The sequence below is a fragment of the Tenrec ecaudatus genome, chromosome 16 (assembly GCF_050624435.1).
Source record: "Tenrec ecaudatus isolate mTenEca1 chromosome 16, mTenEca1.hap1, whole genome shotgun sequence".
Lineage (NCBI taxonomy): Eukaryota > Metazoa > Chordata > Mammalia > Afrosoricida > Tenrecidae > Tenrec > Tenrec ecaudatus.
The window spans coordinates 60,609,793-60,631,736 of NC_134545.1; the positions used below are offsets into that span (position 1 = coordinate 60,609,793).

Sequence of the window (21,944 nt, forward strand, 5' to 3'; positions counted from 1 at the left end):
TCAAGTGTCATTTTACCTCCAATACTGCTGTTTTCAACACAGTAGCATTTAATAGAGTAGCTGCTTCCAACCCAGCAGCTGTTTTCTACACAGTAACTGTTCTCTATACATGTATGAATGGTCCACATAAGTACATTATGGTGCCAACCCTGTCACATACACTGGTATTTGTATGGGGTCTATGTGATGGGTTTGGTCCGATGATGTCATCACACCAGGTACTCATATGTGGGCCTATCTGCATTTGGGCAGACCCACCTAGAGACGGATAGTGGAGCGTGTCTCGGTTCCTAAGGAAATATGTTTTCCAATGGTTGTGAAAGGGTCATTTGACCCCAAAGGGGATCACAACCCACAGGTTGAGAACCACTACACAGAACCTATGTAACCTATGTCTTCAGTGATGGCCTGATGATGTTAAGTATCAAGTTGACCCACATTGTAAGAACTAATTGTTCATGTATGTTCTCATACCTAAGGATACAAGCTCAAATCCATTCAGAGTATCTCTTGTTCACACAAACACCTATGAAATATATGTATATGTTATAAATATATTATAAAAAATCACCATGTAACATTTAATCATTCTAATAATAATACTTTCATTAAACTAGGCAACAGTAATGAGAAAGACTATAAAGGAAAACTTTTCTTGAAAAGCTAAAATACATGGAAAGGCTCACTTATACAAATTAATCTGGAAAGATATAGAGCAAAACTACTAAAACCATCATCAACAACAACAATGAGAGTTAGGCACAGGGCAACTATTTAAATAACATTCATTCAGTCATGCAAAGTTCTATTGAACTTAAGACATGTAACACAAAAGCAATGTGTATTATTAAATATAAAATAAACTCAAGCTGTCGAAGTCAGGCAACTTCAAAAGCAACAGAAATTTTAACAGCATCCAATGACCTACAAGTCCAGGATCTTGGGCTAACATTAGTCCATGGTTTCTGCCTTCTAAGAGCATTTCAACATTAAGCTCAAACAAATGTTTCTGTTCTGATAGCCTGTGATAAATGTGCTTTAAATAATTAGTCCATTCTCTTATATTGACTTTATTTTAATTTCAATGAGTCCCAGGCTTACTGCTAGGTCTTTCATATTCAAGTCTTTCATTTGCAGTTTCTTTGTTTTACATTAACCAGTGAATTGATTAATCTCTGGGTTTGAGTAGATTTTTTCAATAAGGCCAAATGGATGCTCTGTTTTCTGAGTTTGCACATATGTTATGAGCCTTATTTTCATTTTAACTAAACAGCACACTCTTAACTTGTCAATGATTGATTAATTTTTCCCTCAATGATTTCTGCTGTCTAATGTTGCTAAGGACATATCGGGTGCCTGGCTGGACCCTCGTTAATTGAATAACTTTACCAAAGATAAGGTAATAAGTAAAATCTTAGCCTGTTAAAATAAAATCCAAATTAAAAACTTAAATTTTATGAGTTTCTTTTTTTTTCAGATTCATAATGTAAACCTTTATTGTCAAGTGACTTCCAACTCATGGCAACACCATGCATGCCAGAATAGGGCTGTTTCATAGTGGTGTCCTGACTAATATTTATTAGAGCCGATACCCAGGCCTCGCTTCCATGGCACTGCTTAGTAGATTCAAACCATGGTCTTTCATTTCAGTGGCAGTGCACAAACTGATTGCTATACACGGGGATCATGACGAGTATTCTACATTTCTAATTGCTTTCATCTGTGTATTTTGTATACATCTTAAGTTTCATCTTAATCACTTAAGTTGGAGGGAGTGCAAATACTATATTGGTTTTATTCTTTCAGTTTCTTATCTTAAATATAAAAATTTCTTATTTTCATATTTTATCAGCTCTTCTTTAATCCCTTGTTACCCGGAATTTATGCCTTCTTTAATCATCAGCTATTAGGAAACTTTTTTTTCTCTATTTCTAGTAATTTGTCTGTTTTGATGTCTTTCATTTAAGTATACTCTTCATATGCTTTCTGCAAGCTATGTCTTTTTAATTAAAATTTTGACCCAAATACATGCATGTGTTCTTTGCTTTTTAATTTTACACACACACACACACACATACACACACACACACACACCTGCCTCCATCTTTAATAATACTTCAAGGACGGCAGTTCTTTTGGCAAAATCTCTGTGACTTTCCCAGCATTGGATAGTCTCCACTCCCCACTTTCATCTCTTACTCAGTACCATGGAAACTTCTTTTTCCATTTGATAGTGCCCTGGTGGTGCTGTGGGATAAATTTTGGGCTGTGATCCATTCCCACCAGCTTCCCTCAGGGAGGAAGGTGAGGCTGGCTGCTCCTGTGAAGATCTGCAGCCTCAGAAACCCTATAGGGTAGCTACAAGTGAGAATCAACTAGACGGTGGGATTTGCGTTTGGTTTGGACTTTGAATTTGAACTACAGGAAGGAATTTAGAGCAATATACTACAGTTTTAAAGCAACCTTTCCATACATGTTACTGGAAAATTTGTAAACATCTTTTCTCTGGTGACAAGAGAAGACAGAGCAGGAGAAAGGAAGAGATAGTTGCACTGCAGAGTGAGAGAATACAGGGAAGAGAAAGCTAGTGTTACTGGGAGTTTTTCCACAGTGACTGGTGATATAACGACTTTGTGTCACCAAGAATTTCAGCAAAAATAATAAATTGTTCTTGCATGCCTTTGAAATCGAAGTGCATTTTATTCTTGAATATGATGACGTGCAGAAATAAGCCTTAAGGCAACAACTGAACAGCTCGTGGAAGCCCAGGTAGGGAAAGGTTATAAAAAGAGTTCTCAGTGTTATTTCCCTGTTTATACAATTGATTTCAATTTAGTCCATACCCTTTTTTTAAAAGAGAAATTGAGGTGGATCTGTAAATAAAGTCAGGGTTATATTAACATTTGGATGACTGATATCAGTTAGTAGATTGTGAAGAATGTATCCAGACATTTAACATTGCTTAACGTGTACTGCAGAAATAGGTTTTCCTGATACTTTAATGATTCATTTGTCTGGTTGCTTCCATAGAGAGCAATTTTTAATTTTAAGTGATAGAGAAATGTGCTGAAATCTTATAATTTATTTAAATAAGTCTCTAGCTTTTTAGGCAGCATGGTTTTGCATACTTCTGTTACTTGGTGAAAAGAGATCTAACTTACAATTCTGCCATTTTGAAAGGTATATAATCTCCATATGCCATAGAGCTATTTTTAAATGAAAGTGAATGGGTGGTTGTACTTATTTCAGGATTACTGATCTAAAAGTCACCTTAAGTACCGGAAAAAAATTTTTTGCAAGGAAAGGGCACCTGACACAACACTGGTGGCTTTGAACCAAAATTAATGTCCTAAAATTTGAGATTATTTCAAGCAATTTCTGTATTAATGAAGCAGTCTAATAGGTCAATCTGTTGTGAACCTGGGCCACTTCTCAATTGCTAATTTCAGTATCATCCTGTGTCTCTTTCACTTTCATTTAAATTCACCTCTAAGGATAAAGAACATTTCTAGGAGTCAGATATTTACCAGCCACAGAGAAATAATATAGTCAAAACAGGTCTGATACACAATAGGTCTCAAAACATGGTAAGAAAAATCTTAGGATGGGTTTGTTTATAATATATTTTATTTAATATGGTCATGTTTAAATTATATAGGAAATTATATACACTATTTTGTCATTTTGCATTATGTTCTTTTGCCTAATAGTATTTTTAGCCAACTGTCATTTTGAATGACAATGATCAGACATTTGGGATAACCTGCAAATGGAGGAAACATATTTAAAGACATAATCAGTGCTGTTAGCCCAACCAATGCATTTTAATAACTAATTCTCACATTAAAAATTGGAATTCCCAGTGCACATTCCGTTGTATAAAGATGGTATAATCATTATGAAATATGAAATAGCTGTTCAAAATATGTAAAACTCTTTAAGGCATGGAATGTCCCTTAGACAGTGGTAGGTATTAAGCAGTCTAAGGCTGGATTCAGATTTCTAGCCAGGTTTGCGGCACTGGTGGTGCGAGCATCCTTGGGAAGTGCCTATCAGTGTCAGCACTTGTTCTGATATGCCTTCCCCTCTCAGAGTGCTCTTTCAGCCTGTCCATCTGTCATATTCCCTTCTCAGTACAAAATTGCCTGTTTCCTAATATTTGTAAGACTCTCACATGATGACCACTGACAGTCATTTTCGATTTGCCCATTACGGCTCACAACACCCGACCTATGTCCCAAGGACTCTGCAGCAGGGCATTGCAGCCAGCACATCCCTCATCCCCACTCTCCTCACATTATGGCCAATCAGCCTTTCCTTTTTCGAGGGAGATCATCTGAAAGCAGATGACCACTAAACACACCTTTCAGGAAATTGTACAATTATATCTGAGGAGGGTTCTAAATAAATGTTGCACTGCAGAGATAAAATGTCCTTGAGAGTGCGATGTGCAGGTATACCTCGACCCCGTCAGGCAAAGCAGAACTTCCCCAATGGGTTTCCAAAGCTGTAATCTTCCCTGGAGCCAGCTGTCCCATCTTTCTCCCAGTGAGTCGCCGGTTGGCTTGGACTATTTGCCTTTTTGGCTCATGGCAGGGTAGTTCATCAGTGTGGTATTACCACTTATATAATATATAAGAATTACTGCCTATAAATTAAGTTCTACAAAAATTGTAAAGTAGCTTGCATGAGTAGGGCTGGCTGACTTAAGGTGACTAATATTGAGGAATCTCTAAAATAATAGTCTACCTAAATTGTTAGTATTTTAGGAGGCAGAGGGTCCTTTAGGATTTTGTGCAAGTCTCATGAATGAAAGAGGAAAGAGGATGGCATGTACTCGAGGATATTTTTAACAGAAAATCGCTACTCTTAGTTGACATTAGCAAGTTGGTTTGAAAATTTCTCCTATGAAGAAGACAGTAGAACTTAACACACACACAAAATGCCATTTATTTGAGACTATTTTGTGCTCCAGATTGTGGATATATAAATAGATATAGTTATATAGATATAGATATCCTCCTCATATTGCCATCAAGTCAATACTGACTCAGTACACAAAATAATAGCAAACATATTGAAAGGAATAAAAAAGGCTTGGTGCACATAATAGTGATCAAATGATGTGGTCATTTATAGATGCAAAATGAACATCTTTCTGTATCACATTGGAATATTAAAGTGCTTACTGTTGAACTCCACTTGGGTCCTCTGTTAGCAATTCAGTGATCTGGTCAATTGAGAGAAAATCAGGAGAAAGGATTTCCTCATGCTCATTGGATTCAGTGTCCCCCTATAAGAAAAAAGTATCATTAGTTATTTCAATCACATTTAACGCATTAGTCCCACTGATATGAAGATGTTTTTGTTTGTGGTGTATTTGCTGACAGAAAAAAATGTAAATACAATTGAACTCTAGATAAGCCGTTTTCGTTTCCCATTTTCTATAGTGGTAGCTCTCTTCTGAAGTGTCAAATGGTGAGTCAGTCTGGTTTTGGAGTATACGTAATGCTGGTTTTCAATTCAATAAGTATTTACCAAATTGATTACATATTTACTAAATTATTACATATTTCTCATTGATCTGGATGCATGTGAAACCCAGACTGCCATAAAGCGGATTTAGACGCAATAGTGGCTCTGTATTTAGGGCTTCTGAGGCCGTAAAAGCTTATGAGAATGGATAGCTCCATCCATTTTCCGAGGAGAGCTAGTGGGCTTGAACTTCGAACCTTGCAGTTAGCAATCCATTGCTGACCTGATAGAGCCACCAGGGCTCCTCTGGAGGTACTAGAGGAGGCAAAGAAAACAGACACCACCACCAACAAAAACTCATCAGAAATACTTGCTACTCTCAAGAGGTGATTTAAGAGCAAGGAAAGGAAAATATGTGGGACAAAGAAGCCATAGTCAAGATGTCACTTAGTCTCAAAGAAAGGTCTCGTTCAGAGACAGAACAAGAAGTCTAAGTTGCCCTTGTAGAACTCAGGGTGGATAATGTCCCAGGTTGATGAATTGGCAACAGCAAGGTTAGCAAGACAGGACAGCTGGGGTCTGGAACTTATTTTCTAAGACAGCAGAGATGCACAGATGTCTAGTGGGTCCTAGGTGGGAAATGGAGGCTGGGGATATATTATAGAAAATCTTAAATTTTAATAAGTACCAAGTACTTATAAACCAGCCAATCAAACAAACGCACTACAATCGAGTTGATTAGAACTCGGAGTGACCTATTGAGATGGGGCAGAGCTAGCTCTGTGGATTTCCAAGCGTCTAACTCTTTAATGGTGTAGAAGGCCTCATCTTTCTCTGAAAGAGCAGCTGGTAGTTTTGAACTACTGACTTTGAGGTTAGCAGCCCAATGGGTAACCACTACACCCTCAGGGCTACTGTGCAAATATTTTAGACTGTGGCTCATTGAAGATTGTCAGGTTGAGGAGTTTGTTCTTAATAACATGGGCAAAGGTGAAATTTTTGAGCAGCACAATGACAAATTCAAGATTGTGCTTTAGGAAAGTTGAACCTGGCAGCAGGGTGAAAGCAAGGCAGTAACAGAGAAAAGTAACCAGTAGAGTTCAATACATAGGTTATTAAATTGTATCAGGACAAAGACATTTGCTTTGACTGGGTTCCTGACTATGTAGAATCAATCACTGTAGAAGAAACAATGGACAGATGAGGAACTAAAAGTGGGAAAGGAGTCTCTGGGTGGTACAAATGCTTAATGCCTTCAGTTGTTAACCTGAAGGTAAAGGATTGAGTCTACCCAGATGTGTCTGGGAAGAAAGGCCTGGAGATATTTCTCTGAGTTGACTCCATGACAGTGCATTTAAAAGAGGGAAGAATGAGCAAAGAGTCTGAAATCGCTGGCTGAGAGACCTAGTGTTATATCAAGGTCTTCAATAAGATGTATGCCCCTTTCTGCAAATTCAAAGATGGCATTCACTCTGGGCAGAGGAAGTACTAAAGACTCCCAGCCCCAAGACAGACCCAGTCCTGCTCCTGAGTGAACCACTCAGGAACAGAGGTCAGTCCAGAGCCCACTCATCCCTCAGCTCGTGCTTTTTAATCAGAGCACAATTTGCATAAAGACTGTAGGTTGTGATCCGGTCACAGCAACAAATATAGGAGTGTTGGGCGATGATGTTGTTCTTAAGAAAGCAAGATGATCAGATTGCTTTTCAGTGGTTGGGCTTAAAGTGGAAGACACATATCAAAGAAGAAACAGTTAGAAGTTCTTAGAAATGCTGGGGTCAAATGTAAAGATATCGGTGGGTGTAGGAGTCAACTTCAAATGCAGCAGTGAATGAAATCACCAGGGCCCAAAGAGTTAAGCTTAGGATGAGAGAAGCAAGAGTAGACTGGGAAACTGAAACGACAGAGGAAACTGTAGTGGCACAAAATCGAAGATCAAGGACTCCAAAGGGAGTGGGTCCCTGGTAATATGCACCACATAAGCCACACTGGATCTAGTTTTTGGACACACCCTGGAGACCCTGATCAAGCGCCAGAGAGATCCGAGTTGAAACTTCATTAGCTGAACTGGGGACCTTACCTCAAATACACCTGTAAGATGAGACTGAGAAATCACAGTGTTTGAAGAAGCAGGAGACAGGTATACCAAGGGTATTGAACTGTCAGGAGGCAGACAACCATTGACTTACTACATCAATGCCTTTTATGCTGTGTTATGATATATATTATTCTGGAAACAGTGTCTGACATTCTCAGTGAACATTATTATAATTTTTCCCTGACCACCAACTCCCATTGTTTGTGTAAATAGTGTCCAGCCACAAAAGGATTTATTCTGTTCAAGTGAATAATTCAGGTATTGTCAAATGGAGTTAACCTACATTGGCCCAATATCCGTGTCTTGATAACATTGAAAAAATTAGCACCAGGAGCTAATCAATGACAATATTAACTGGAGATCTCTATGCTCCAGGGTGATGATCTCTCTACCATAAATTAACAAGGGGGTCTTTGAAGGGAGCCAAAGGAAGATTAATAAAAAACAAAGAAACCAAACGCATACATCCAGGAATGGGTTTGGGCCGCACTTAATCCCAGCTCCAATTGAAGAACAATTAGTTCTTACATCATGGCCCTGCTCGACACTCGCCCTGAGGAAGGGGGCCCAAAGCTATGGGTGAAGTTTAGTGAGGAAATCAGATAGTGCTCAGCTATCAGATAAATAATGTCAGAGGTCTTAAAGGCTTGTTTCCCAAAAAGCAGTCATCTAAGTGAGATGTGAACTAACTCCACATGGAAAGGACACAGCAATATCAGTGATTAAAAGATGGCAAATGATAAAACCCAACACTGAAGGAGGGAATAGTATTACAGCCTATGCTGGTTTACGGAGGTCTCTGGATGACAGTGGAAGCTACATTTGTGAGAGCTACACAGGAAACACGTCTCCGGGGATTTCCCTCTGACCACAACAGAGGGAGGGGCAGAAACTGGTCGCAAATAGAGCACTGGAGAGAAGACTATAGGACATCAGAAGGATACGCCTAACTTGAATGATTAAACCTTGCCAGTTTGTACCTCAACACGTTCTGTGTTCTTTGTATTTTGTATTTCATATTGGGGTTGATCTGATGTACTTTGTCAGTGGGTAACCCTCTCGGAGTTTTGTTGTATGTTTTCCCGCATATCAAACCCAGGGTTGCTGAACATGTAGAGTCAGCGAGTAGAGTGATCCCTGGGGGGTGCAGTGAGGGAGGGGGCATGAAAGGGAGCTGACACTGAGGAGTTCAAGGAAGAAGAGAATATTTTAAAACTGACTGTGGATGTTTGGTATGATTAAATTATGGAGTGATATGATATCCGTATTAGCTCCCAATAAAATGGTTTTGAAATAAATAAAATGTAAATTAAAAAAGAAAACAACACAAAAACATATGGGCCTGTGGGGAGAAGAGGTGAGTATTTTTTATCCTTCCACGTGAATAGGCTTCCCTAAATAAGGGCAGCAAGAAAATGCTTTGCGGTTGTTAACCAGATTGCATCCCGAATTTTTATTTTCTTTTCCAGTCTGGGAAAACCCCAAACATAATACTCATTGACAACAGTAATTAGCTTAATGTTTGTAACTTAATAGTAGGTTATCATTTATTTTTTAAAATCCAGTTTTGAAATAATGTATGCTACTTATTAGCCATCTTTTTTAATATAGCATTAACAAATTAACCTAACCTAGGTCAGGCAATTAGATTTTAAACTCATTAAGGAGAAAAATATTTTCATAGCTAATATAATATCTTGAACTTAGTAGGCACTCAGATGCATGTAAATGGAATCAAATGCACGATTTTGTAAAAGGGTAGTTTATAGCTGTATATTTGTTCCAATAGTTGTTGGTTACTGTGACAGTTACATAATCTACTGTCTACTTGAGGAAGGGGTGGAGTCTAGCCTGTCAATCAGGTCATAGCCAATGATGTCTCTGTGTGGGCATGATCTCCTAAGGATTTTGGGAATTCCTGTCTTCCTCCCTGGAGCTGGGACACACTCTCTCCCTGCTTGATATTCCTGTTGACAAGCCACATGGAGGTACGCTGAAGGAGCCAAAGCCTTGGAGCTGGAAGAGCCGTGTGGAGACCCACGCCAGTGCTGAGATGCTTCCACCACCACTGCATTCACAAGACTTTCCACCCACTGGCCTGTGATCTTCCTGTATTCAGCATCATTGCATGTGCCATGTGTGCCTGAAGAGGAATTTATAGACTGGTATTGGACATATGGGCAAATGACAGAATTATGGACTTGATATGGACTGAGCTGGTATGTTTTCTTATTAACAATAACTATTTGATACAAAGCTCTTTCTTATACACATAGGAGTGTCTATGAATTTGTTTCTTTAGTTTACCCAGACTAACAGTTACATTTTAAAAATTATTTTAACCCTGAAGTAGAATTATTCATGACCTGTTAATTCCATTAAGGATTCCGTTGGGGCTGTGGGTTAGGCCTTGGGATGCTCGCCTCAAGGTCGGTAGTTCACCAATAACTGCAGGTGAGAGATGAGGCTACATTTACAGTCTTGGGAACATTCTATAGGGTTGCTCAGAGTCAGGATTACATTGATGACAATGTGTACATGGACCAATTTGACTAGATTTTAAATTCCTCCATGACAGCCATTCATTCTTACACTTCGTTTTGGAGTTCCACGGGTCCCCAAGTATCCCAGAGCCTGGTGGGATGTCTGGCAAAACAAGGTGGAGCATTCACCACCAGGATGGTGGTCCAGACCCACAACCTGATGAGACTGTCTATTCCGTGAAAGATTTACAGCCTCAGATGCCCTGTGGTCCAAAGGTTAAGATTCCTGTATTTTTAAAAATATCATTCTTCTCTGGCCTACTTTATTTTCAAACCAGAGAAAAAAATTTTTAAACATTTTATTAGGGACTCATATAACTCTTATCACAATCCATACATATATCAATTGTGTAAAGCACATCTGTACATTTTTTACCCTCATCAATTTCAAAGTATTTGCTCTCCACTAAAGCCCTTAGTATCAGGTCCTCTTTTTTCCCCTCCCTTCCCGCTCCCCCCTCCCTCATGAGCCCTTGATAATTTATAAATTATTATTTTGTCATATCTTGCTCTGTCCCACGTCTCCCTTCACTCCCTTTTCTGTTGTCCATCACCCAGGGAGGAGGTCACATGTAGATCCTTGTAATCGGTTCCCTTTCCAACCAGGGAAATTTTAAATGAAATAAAATGTATTTCAGTGGCTGGAAAATTCATAGCATCCCTCTGAGTTGGAATCAACCTGATGGGAGTGGGCTTGTTCTCTTTTTGTTCGCAGGCAGGCCCACACAGGTTGGTAGCCGACTATCTGAGTTCATTTCCCTCACGCGGTGGCATTGTAAACGACTCCGGCATGATGAGCAACAGGACTGAGAGGAATCTGGTATCTTCGGATAGTCTGGCTAGTGATTACTTTTGTTACTTCGGTCATTTGAACCTAGATTTAGATTCATGTTAAAAATAATTTTGATATGGTTTAATATACATAAGATTGCTATCGTTGTTAATAATAAATAAAGGAGCACATGGAAAATTAATTATTTAAATATCCAGATAAATTTTATTTGATTTAAATATTTTCTGATTGGAAGAAATATAGGTCACATAAGAACTATATGAAGGAAAATACAATAATCCTAACCTTTGGACAACATTAATTCTAGCTAAGAGACCTAATATTAATGTCTCATTTCCTACTATAACCTGCCACAAGCGTAAGATAATCATGTTTTAGGAAGGTTTACCTCTGGGTTTTTATTTTCTTTTATTTAAAGCCGCATTCTTAGACCTACTTTAATCAAGAGCTCTCTTTTGTTTATATGCTGCCCTGCACTAGAAAGGCTATAAGGTGGTTTAAAACATTTAGCCTTTCAATACACACATTCTGATTTGTACAAATTAAATATACAATAGAAAACTCATGAATAGACTAATAAAAATGTGGCTGTGTAATTGCAGCTTTCTCTGTAAAATTACATCTCCTACAAGGAAAATATGAAAGCTAAACTGCACTGTAACTCATTTTATTCCACCACCTGGTGGATTTTAGCAGTCATTCCAAGAACAGTAAAATTGTAAGCCTGATATTATATGCTAGATAATGTTTTTCTCTGATTTTTCTCTCTAATGTAACTTAAACTCTGCACATTGTGTTATGTAGCTTTATACAGATCTCTTTCTTCCAGAATAATAAGCATTTATAGAGCAACTCTAGATCTATTACTGGTAGTGCCTTATGTAAAACCTAACCTTCATCAATGTACAGTAAAAGAATGCTAACAGATTTCCCAAAATATTACTAAAGAGAGCCCTCATGGGCACAGAGAACATACACTGGCAAATAATTCCAGAATCTGAAAGGCTTTCTGGTCGCCTGAAATTAAGTGAATTAAGGAACAGTACTGGAGAGAGCCATATTGGAGCCTGATTGAAGAGGAAAATTCAGTATTAATGATCCTGTCTATATTTAAAAGTTTGCTCTATCATGAATTTTTGCATTACAAACATTGATTAAAAAAAATCCCATTAATTGTTTTTTCATTTGAGCACCAGCATTTCTGACATTCAATGAAGTTTTGTGCTGAGAGCCCTGGCCCTACTGAGTTACCGATGTGAAGAAAACATAGTTATAAAATGAGATTCAAATTCCTTAACAATTCGGGGGGGGGGCAGGCAAAGACCTGATGCTGATGCTGTCTTCACATAAAGAATACACTCTAATCTGCTGTGGAGCAGATCTACTCTAACACATAGAGTCCATCGAGACAGAATCAATCTGGCAGCACACAACAATAATATCTACTCAGGAGGGTATGCTACAAAATGACAGCCACCTTGATTAAGCAAAGTACAACTTCTGCTGGCTGTTTCCATCTAACCCTTGCCCTGAAGAACTCTGGGTGTACACAGTGGCAAAAGTGGCAGGTTTGGCATCCTGAGGGACTCAATTTGAGCGCCTTTAAAATATTTGAGTTTGAAGAACAAAAAGGAGTATGCAGGGGCAAAAATAGGACTATAGGGTGGGTATTGTAAGGTTTCCCCATAAAATTCTAATTAGGGCATGCCTTAAAACTCTCCACTCAACTGCCATAGAGTCAATGTTGACTCAGATTCAGAAGCACCCGTGGACTTCTGAGACGGTAACTGTTTACGGGATAGAAAGCCCAGCTGCAGGTGGTTTTGAACTGTCAACCATGTGGATTGCAGCCCAATTCTTAACCACTATACCACCAGGACACCTATAGGACTACCCTAGCTACCTTCAAAGAATGTGCAGGCATATTGTGATGGAGAAAAATTCCTTGCTGGAAATTTCCTGGCCCTTTTCTCAAAAATGCATTTAAAAAAAATTCTCCTAATAAGCCCTCTTGATCATCCTGCGTCCATCAAGAAAATCGATAGAGATGAGCCCTTGGAGTTCCTAACAATACTTGCGATGACCTTCTGAGCCAACCACTCAGCCTTGATTTTAACTGGCTTAACAGATCCTCTGGGAAGCTATGGCATTAATTGGATCCGGCTATCTGGATCAATCCAAATCATCTCCTGCTACAATTTATTTCACAAGGTCGTTTTCATTAGCTTTGATCGTCCTTAAAACACTGGTGAAAATATCAGCTCTTTGAGCTAGCAGATCTTCATGAAACACCTTTTCTTCTGGTTGTTGTTGGTTTTTTAAGCTACTCTGTTATAAAGACCCCCTAGTGAGACTAAGACAAAAATATTACTGAAAGAAATTGTCTGCAGCCATTCACTGGTGGCAGAGACATTTTGAAACACATTTTAAAAATAAACCCATCAAAGTATGGAATAAAACTTTAGTTACAGTAGTTTCTGACATATAACTGTGTATGTGTATGTGTGTGTACATATCATCCTCTTCCATTTAAGAATGAACTGGCTGTCATGTTATTTATAATTAAAAGTGATAGCTCACACTGAATGGGAGGAGGATAGTTTACATACTGAGTGGCACTGGCATAATTTGTGATTCAGCTCTAGAAAGAAGAGATAATACATTTCCATCCCAAATAAATAAATGATGTGTATTAAAAATAAATTTTAGCAAGATATCTAACTTCAGGAAAATGAAAGAATTAAATGTTTACAATTTTACATTAAAAATATTTGAAAGTTGTGCAACTTGAGAAGTAGAGAAGCAGGAAGCTAAAATGCAGAGCACATTAGAAAGAAAGGCAAGGGCAAATGTCTAAATGTCTCTCTATGGATAGGAGAGGAATTGGCAGAGGCTCTAGAGTCTGATAAGCAATAGTAGCACATAGCAGTATTCTAAAGGAGTCCTGGTGTCCTCGTGGCTTTGTGCTGGACTGCTAACTGCAACGTCAAGTTTCACACTACCAGCTGCTCTGCAGAAGAAAGATGGCACTTCCTCGTCTCATAAACAAGCACAGGCTTGGAAATGCACAGGGGCAATTCTATCCAGTACGACAGGCTGCGATGGATCAGAAATCGACTCAATAGCCAGGAGTCTTGAGTTGATTAGTGTATTTGTCTCATTAGAACTATCTTCTCAATGGTATTTTAAGTGATTATCTTTCATATCCTCATATCCTTACACAGGTTGAATTGCACAATGTGATTGAATGGTCTCAAGAAATTTCCCTTGACTGATATTAAAATGACAAGAATCTAAACATTTTGCTGGTCAAGTTGAACCCCAGGAAACCCCAAGTGTTCTCTCTAAACTGTCAGTTCTGAGATTGGGTCTATTATCTAAGGTCTCTAGGGACCATCTAACATAGAACAATGAACACTTCTTGGAAATGTTGACAATCTCAAACACAGGTGACATCATCCTTCCAGTCAAAATTGCTTAAGTGCCCTTTTGTCCTGTTTAAAGCCCTAAATACTCAAATGTACTGGGTAAATATTACATAATAAGGGAATGTGATTAGGTTTTAAAAGACCTGATTCAGAAGAAACAAGTAAGAAAGGATAATTTGCATCTTCTTTTAGGCCTCTGATGTTAATTGAAGTAAATTCCTTTTAAGTATACTACTAAATGATTATATTTCACCTATAGACTTTTTGAAGACATCAAGAAAGTCCGTTTGTGACACGGCGCTAAAGGAGACAGCACTGGAGACAGTGTGGGAGATGTGCCAGATCTGACCCCACCGCACCAGAGTGAAACACTAAGGGTGTACAGGGGCACAGCCAGGGAAGCAAACAAAGTCCCTGAGGAATGCCAAAGGTGGACTTTGGGGCCGGGGCGTGACACCCCAGTGGACTTATCTGGAAAACACCCATAAGGTCAACAGATAGACCTGGAACTCTTTGTGGGCTTTTCAGTTTTTGCTGTTGGTTTTTCTTTTATTCTTTATTTTGTTTTGTTGTATTAGCTGTTGTTGATTTATTTTTTGTCTTTTTTGTTGTTATGTTTTTGCTCACAATTTTGTCTATGCATGTCTATCTGGACAAGATATGCGGGGTGAAAAATCCAGAGGAGACAACAATGGGACCGATAATTTCTGGGGTTACATGGAAGAGGGGGAGATGTGGAAAAAGTAGTGGGGTGACAACAAACTGAGGGACAAGGGAAGAAGAATAAGTGATCTCTCCTTGATGGTGAGGAGGGCATAGGATGCTTGGATGGGGGGGGGCAGGCGGGGGGTCCTCGGTCAGGGGCAATGTAGCCTAGAAGAATCACCAAAACCCAAATGAAGGCCAAACCTGATAATGGGACTGGAGGGAAGTAAAAGAAAATAAAGGAAAGAACTGGGAGGCAAAGGACATTTATAGAGATCTAAATATAGGCATGTATGTATGTAAATACATTCATATACAATAACAGGGGAACAGAGCTATGTACATATAATCATGTATAAAGTATTATGGAAGCAGACTGACATTGGGTCTACACTCAAGTACACCCTCAACACAAGAGCAATTTGCTCTACTAGCACAGCACTCTGTGATGTTCACCTTCCCTGACACGATCACATAAGGAAATGTGGCGAAGAAAGCCGATGGTGCATGGCTATCAAAAGGTATAGTATCTTGGGTCTTAAAGGTTTAAAGATAAAAAAGCGGTCATCTAGCTGAGAAGCAACAAAGCCAATATAGAAGAAGCACACCAGCCTGTGTGATCATGAGGTGTCGATGGGATTAGATAACAGGTATCACACCCCCCCCCAAAAAAAAAAACAAACAACCAAAAATATTATCAATGGGGATAAGGGGGAGAGAAGAGTGGAGACCCAAAGCCCATCAGTAGTCAATTGAAAGTCCCCTGTCACAAGGGCCACAAGGAAGAGAAGAGTCAGTCAGGGTTCAGTATAGCATCGATGAAACATAACTTTCCTCTAGTTCTTTAATGCTTCACCCCTCCCCTCCACTACAATGACCTCTATTCTATCTTACAAATCTGACTAGACCAGAACATGTACACTGGTACCAATAAGAGCTCAAAACACTGGGAATTCAGAACACATAAACCCCTCAGGACCAGTAAGGGGAGCAGCGATACTAGGAGGGCAAGGGAAGTGGTGGGGGAGTAAGTGGGAACCGATCACAATGATCAATGTATGGCCCTCCTTCCAGGGAGACATACAACAGAAAAGTAGGTGAAATGAAGCAGTGGTCAGTGTAAGGCATGGAAAAAAATAAGAATAATTTATAAATTATCAAGGAAGCATGGGGGAGGGAGGGGAGGGGAAAATGAGGAACTGATGTCAGGACCTCAAGTGGAAAGAATATGTTTTGAAAAAGATGATGACAACATATGTACAGATCTGTCTGACACAATGAATATATGTATGGATGTGATAAGAGTTGTAAGAGCCCCTGATAAAATAATTATAAAAGAAAGTCAGTTTGTGAACAAAGTATTGAGAAAAGACTGATCAGTAAATTGTAAATGTAGACTTGTAAACTCTTTCCACTTACAATCTATACATGACAAAGATTTATTTGCAGATTTAATTTTTTTCACAATTTTTATGCATTAGTGTAGCTATCTCCCCAAAGTTAAGTCTTACCTTTTAAGAATTTTTTAAAGCAAGGATGGACTTCAATATTATGAATGAACCAAGAGTATTAGACTCAGAGAGTTGGCAAGTGGAGTTTATGCAATGCCACAGAAAAAAATATTTACCTGAATCTAGACCTCATGTGTGCTTTTTGAGAGCACACCGTGGAGTAGATTTTACTCTATGATAACTACATTTGCTGGTATACTTCATACTTCCCATGATTTTAATCAGTTACTGTAATAGATTTTATTATTGCCTACTATGTGATTGGGATATTTTTATTGTCCCAATAAAACAATATTGTATTGGGCTGTTTTTATTGTCTAACTATTTGGCCAAAAGGGAACTTCACACTACTGGAAGCTTTTACTTTATTTATTTATATACTTGACAAGAAAATAAACATTTCATGGATGACTGTCTCAACTGGATACAATTGGTCCACTGGCTAAGTCACTTTAAGTATAGAATTATTGGAAATGGTACTATACGGGACTAGGTCTTAGGGAATAAGCTCTGGAAAGTAACTGACTTGAAGAGAACAAGTCAGTATCTTACTGAAAAGCTGTGGCCTTGGAAGAGAGACTCCGGGAGAGAGAGGGACTTTGCTGCTTTCCATCCATCCCCTGTAATCTCAATCAATCTCTCTCTCTCTCTCTCTCTCTTTCTCTCTCTCTCTCTCTCTCTCTCTCTCTCTCTCTCTCTCTCTCTCTCTCTCTCTCTCTCTCTCTCTCTCTCTCTCTCAGCCACCGAGTCAATGCTGCACAGCAATCCCTGTGGGTGTGGGTTTCTGAGATTGTAATTTTATAGGAGTAGAAAGCCCAGTCTTTGTCCTCCAAGGAGCAGCTGGTGGTTCCAAACTGCTGATCATGTGGCTCGCAGCCCAAAGCTTAAGCATTACACCACGAGAAGTGCTCTTGAACAAACTCTAGTACAAACAGGTGGCAGGCAGGCCTTGGCATTCTAATGATGACACAGCTGGATGGATCAACTGTCTTCTCCATGAACTACAGGAACCCCGCTGGCACTAAAATAGGAAATTGGGTTTCCACCATGCAGTGTATAGTACACTTATCCTAATAAATGATCATGGCTAAGTGGGTCCAGGTTACAACTTGATTTCTTCAGTTTGTTACTAAGTGAAAGATGGAACAAATCCTGAATTACATGTCATGGGCAATGCCTGCTCCTCAAAAAAGTTAAATGTGCAAATGGACAATGCTGAGCTGGTGATCACCTAACATAGATAACTAGCTCATTTGCCCGACTTCATCTATTACCCAAAAAATGACTGTATGTTTTTTCTGGTGCATGGTACTTCTTCTCATCCTCAACACATAAGAGATCCCCAAATTATCAGGCTCTTCCTAAAAGGCATTATCTACATGAGTGAGAACGCCTATGTGTTCACTGACAATTGTGTGTTCTCATAAGTACATTTTGTATGTATTTAAACAACACAATTTAATTGGGAAATTTCCTATGCCACTTTTGAGATTGTATTACTTACATCAGAGATCACAAGGGAGTCACTGGCTTAGTAACCAGTTTATCAGATTAAAATGTGTTTTTAATGTATGCTAATTTCAAAGGCTCATATGAGAGTCAGCAGGCTTGGTTGCTGTTAGGTGCGGTAATGTATGCAGTCAAGCTGATTTCTAATTCACAGCAATCCCATGGGACAGAGCGGAGCGGCCACATTGGGTTTTCATGGCTGTAATCTTTATAGAAGCAGATACCAGGCTCTTCTCTTGCAGTTTCCAGGGGGCTTCAAAGCACCCACCTTGAGTTTGCAGCTACGTGCTTTAATGGTTGTGTCTCCAAGATGCTTTAAAAAGCTCAAAACCAAGCTCACTGCCATTGAGTCAATTCCAACTCATATTGACCTTCGAGGACAGAGTAGAACTGCCCTACAGTTTCTGAATTTCTGAGACATCACGGGAACAACTTTCTCATCTTTCTCCCCTGGACTTCCTTGTGAACTCGAACCACTGACCATAGTAGTCTGCATGTGGTATTCGAGCAGCGGTTCCCGCCCTTCCCAATGCCGCGGCCCTTTCATACAGTGCCTCATGTGTGGTGACCCTCAATCATAACATTATTTTCGTTACTACTTCATAACTGTCACTTTGCTACTGTTATGAATCATACTGTAAATATCTGCTATGCAGGATGTATTTTCATTGTTGCAAATTGAACATCATTAAAGCATAGTGATTAATCACAAAAACTATATGTAATTATATATTGTGAAATATTTATTTCTAATGACAAATAAATGACATGTTGTCTTGAAGCACGGTGTAGCATGGCTAACAGTCTTCACACTGGGTACTCTCATGTGGGTATATCTGCATATGTGCGGACCCGCCTGGAGAGGGATAGAGGAGCCCTGTCTCAGTTCCTGAGCCCATCGGAAAGACGAGTTTTCCATGGTCTTAAGCGACCTCTGTAAAAGGGTGTTCGACCCCCATAGGAGTCGCGACCCACAAGCTGAGAACCGCTCATAATTAGAAGAATCTGGTAGGAGGATTTTGTTTGTTGGAACAAGGTACCAACTTATTGGCTCTGAGTTTCTTCATGTGAGGGTGACACAGGACCGGGCACTGTTTTGTGTCGGTTTGGGGTTTTTTGTATGTAGGGTCGTTGTGAGTCAGAACGGACTCAACCCCACCGGATAACAACAATGGCCCTGTCACTAAGTGTTTGGCTGCTCAATACACTGGGACACAGTCTTGGAGATCCAAGGGGGTGGTTCTGCTTTGTCCTGTGGTGGGTCTCCCTGAGATGACTAGATCCAGCGGCAAAGGGTTTGTTTTTGTTTTCTGTTTCCTCGTTGATACATTTGCAGCTAACACTCATCTTCTGAACCAAGTGTAATATTTATATAACACAAATGGTGTTAACAGGAATCGAGCAGAGGAATGTTTCTCAGAACATTCTCATTCGCCTGCAGGACCTTAAAAGGGTGAGTATTGGGCAGCTAATCTCAAGGTGGGTGGTTCACATCCAGAAGGTGCTTTGCTGGACAAAGGTGAGGCTCTCTGCCCCTGCCAAGATTTACAGCCTCAGAAATTCTACAGTGGTGGCTGTGAGAGGGCATGCACCCAATGGCAATGAGATTAGGATGAACACTTTTTAAAAGCTGAAGGGAAATAACTTCCAAGGGATAAAATAATAGATTCGGTGTATGAAGATTTAAACACTCTTTTGGTAATGTCTGGTGTAACAGGTATGCTCTTAATTAAACTATCACAGTATGAAGTTTACGACTAATTAAATTACCCTCAAACCCATCGATTATTGAGCGCTGGTGTTGAAAGAGGCCTAATGACACAAATCCCAGTTAACTGGATAGCCCTGAGTTTGGTTTGGGAATGATACAAATTTTATCTAAATACACAAAGCAGCTGGTGCTGAAGAGGTCAAATGACTTTCCTCTTAGCAAGGTGATGGTGAACTAACTAGCCACTAGACACAATGTGACCAGCTGCTTGCCCTTTGTCCTGTCATTTATCATATATTAAATGGTATTTAGATAAACGGTAAAATAATGATGTTTAACACAAACAGCAGTCTTCCCTCCCCACCCCACCCCCAAGAGTCATCAATGCATCATGGATAAAGGGTTATTGCAATCCATGCAGTCTTCTGAACAATAGGAACTGTGATCATTGCAAACAACAACAACAAGAAAAACACAACACTAAATAAAAGGCACTGGCCCGTTTTAGATTCTGATATTGTTTGCTTTTCTTTTTCGAGTGCAGAGAATTTGGGGGGCGGCGCGGCGGGGGTGGGGGGGCGGTAAGATGTAGCTGTAATGTAGTTTGCTGCACGGAAAGGTCAGGTGGATGCTCTGAGCAGGAGCCTGCCCAGCCTGGGTCCTCCTCAGCTCCACGCCCTCTGGGGACGCGCACCCCAAGGGCCTGGGCCCTGGGCCCTGGGGCGCCTCCTTGGAGCCTGGCCTTAAACCTCGGCCGCAGGCCCCGCGGGCTGGGGAGGGAACTCCGAGATCTTCGGGGCGACGGGGGGGGGGGGGCGTACCTCTGTATCCGGCGAGGTCCCCGCCGTGGGGGTCGTCGTCACCGAAGTCATTCCCGCACTAGTCGCCATGATCCCTCCCTAGCCTAGCGGCCCTTAGTCGCCATGGCAACGGGGGTGGGGCTGCGGTCTCCGGGCTCCAAGGGAAGCCACGCCCTGGCTCCAAGGCTTCTGCCCCGGGAAGAGGTTGGGTTCCTGGGCAGCCAGAGCCGCGCTCTGCTGGGAAGGCCCAGAGCAGCGCTTTCAGTCACCTGGTGGAGACAGACGTGAACCTGAGCGAGTGAAAGGAAAAAGAAACACAAACAGGTATATAAACGAACGCCTGCGTGTGGAAGTGCCTTCAATGCTGGCACAGAGGCACGTTCTCAACACGCAGCAAAACTAGATGTGCTCTGGGCACTTTGAGCATAGACTTACACTTGATATTAAGGAATTACTTCGAAAGGTTCAAAGATACTGCGATGGTATTGTGGTCATGGCTATCCTTTAGAAATACACCCAAGTCCCCAAACCAGCCCCAGCTGATTGCAATTCAGTCCCTATGGGACAGAGTACAACTGCCCCATAGGGTTTCCAACACTTTAAATCAGGGTGCTCAATACATCGATCACGACCAATCGCAAATGTAGTGTGGATAGATTGCATGAAACGAAAAAATAGATATAAAAAATAGACATAAGCCTATCATCAATCCCATCACTTAATCGATATAGCCAATCAGATGCAATCTTAGGTATAAAATGCATGAGCAAATGACTGCGCTAAGTGCGGCAAAACGGACAAGCTAAGTTATCGCCAATATTTAGACCTTGGGTTTTTTTTAAACATAAGAAAGTTCCTCTAGTTCCTAAATGCTTCCTCTCGATTTCCCACCCCCCACCCCCCAGCCCACTTCCAATATCATGATCCCAATTCTACCTTACAAAATTGGCTAGAGCAGAGAATGTACAGACAGGAACTGGAAACACCGGGAATCCAGCATGGATGATCCCTTCAGGACCTGTGATGAGAGTGGTGATACCGGGAATGTGCAGGGAGGGTGGGGTGGAAAGGGGGAACCAATTACAAGGATCTACATATAACCTCCTCCCTGGGGGATGGACAACAGAAAAGTGGGTGAAGGTCAGGAGACATTGGATAGTGAAAGATATGACAAAATAATAACTTATAAATTATCAAGAGTTCGTGAAGGATGGGGAAGCAGGGAGGGAGAGGGAAAAATGAGGAGCTGATGCCAGGGCCTTAAGTGGAGAGCAAATGTTTGAGAATGATGAGGGCAAGAATGTACAATTGTGCTTTACACATGGATGTATGTATGGATTGTGATATGAGCCCCTAATAAAATGATTTTAA

The 21,944-nt window shown here is 40.3% G+C and overlaps 1 protein-coding gene across 2 annotated transcripts in view; it reads right to left on the reverse strand.

Annotated features, from left to right (window-relative positions):
• CABCOCO1 (ciliary associated calcium binding coiled-coil 1) overlaps positions 1-20,739 on the reverse strand; it is a 176,809-nt gene extending 156,070 nt beyond the window's left edge. For both annotated transcript variants that reach the window (XM_075534381.1, XM_075534382.1), the window contains exons 1-2: positions 20,595-20,739; positions 5,190-5,293 (exon numbers count right to left, since the gene is read on the reverse strand). In XM_075534381.1, coding sequence (XP_075390496.1) covers positions 5,190-5,293; positions 20,595-20,663 — 173 coding nt within the window. In that variant the 5' untranslated portion in view covers positions 20,664-20,739. The remainder of the gene's footprint in view (positions 1-5,189; positions 5,294-20,594) is intronic.
• Positions 20,740-21,944: the final 1,205 nt, after the last annotated feature.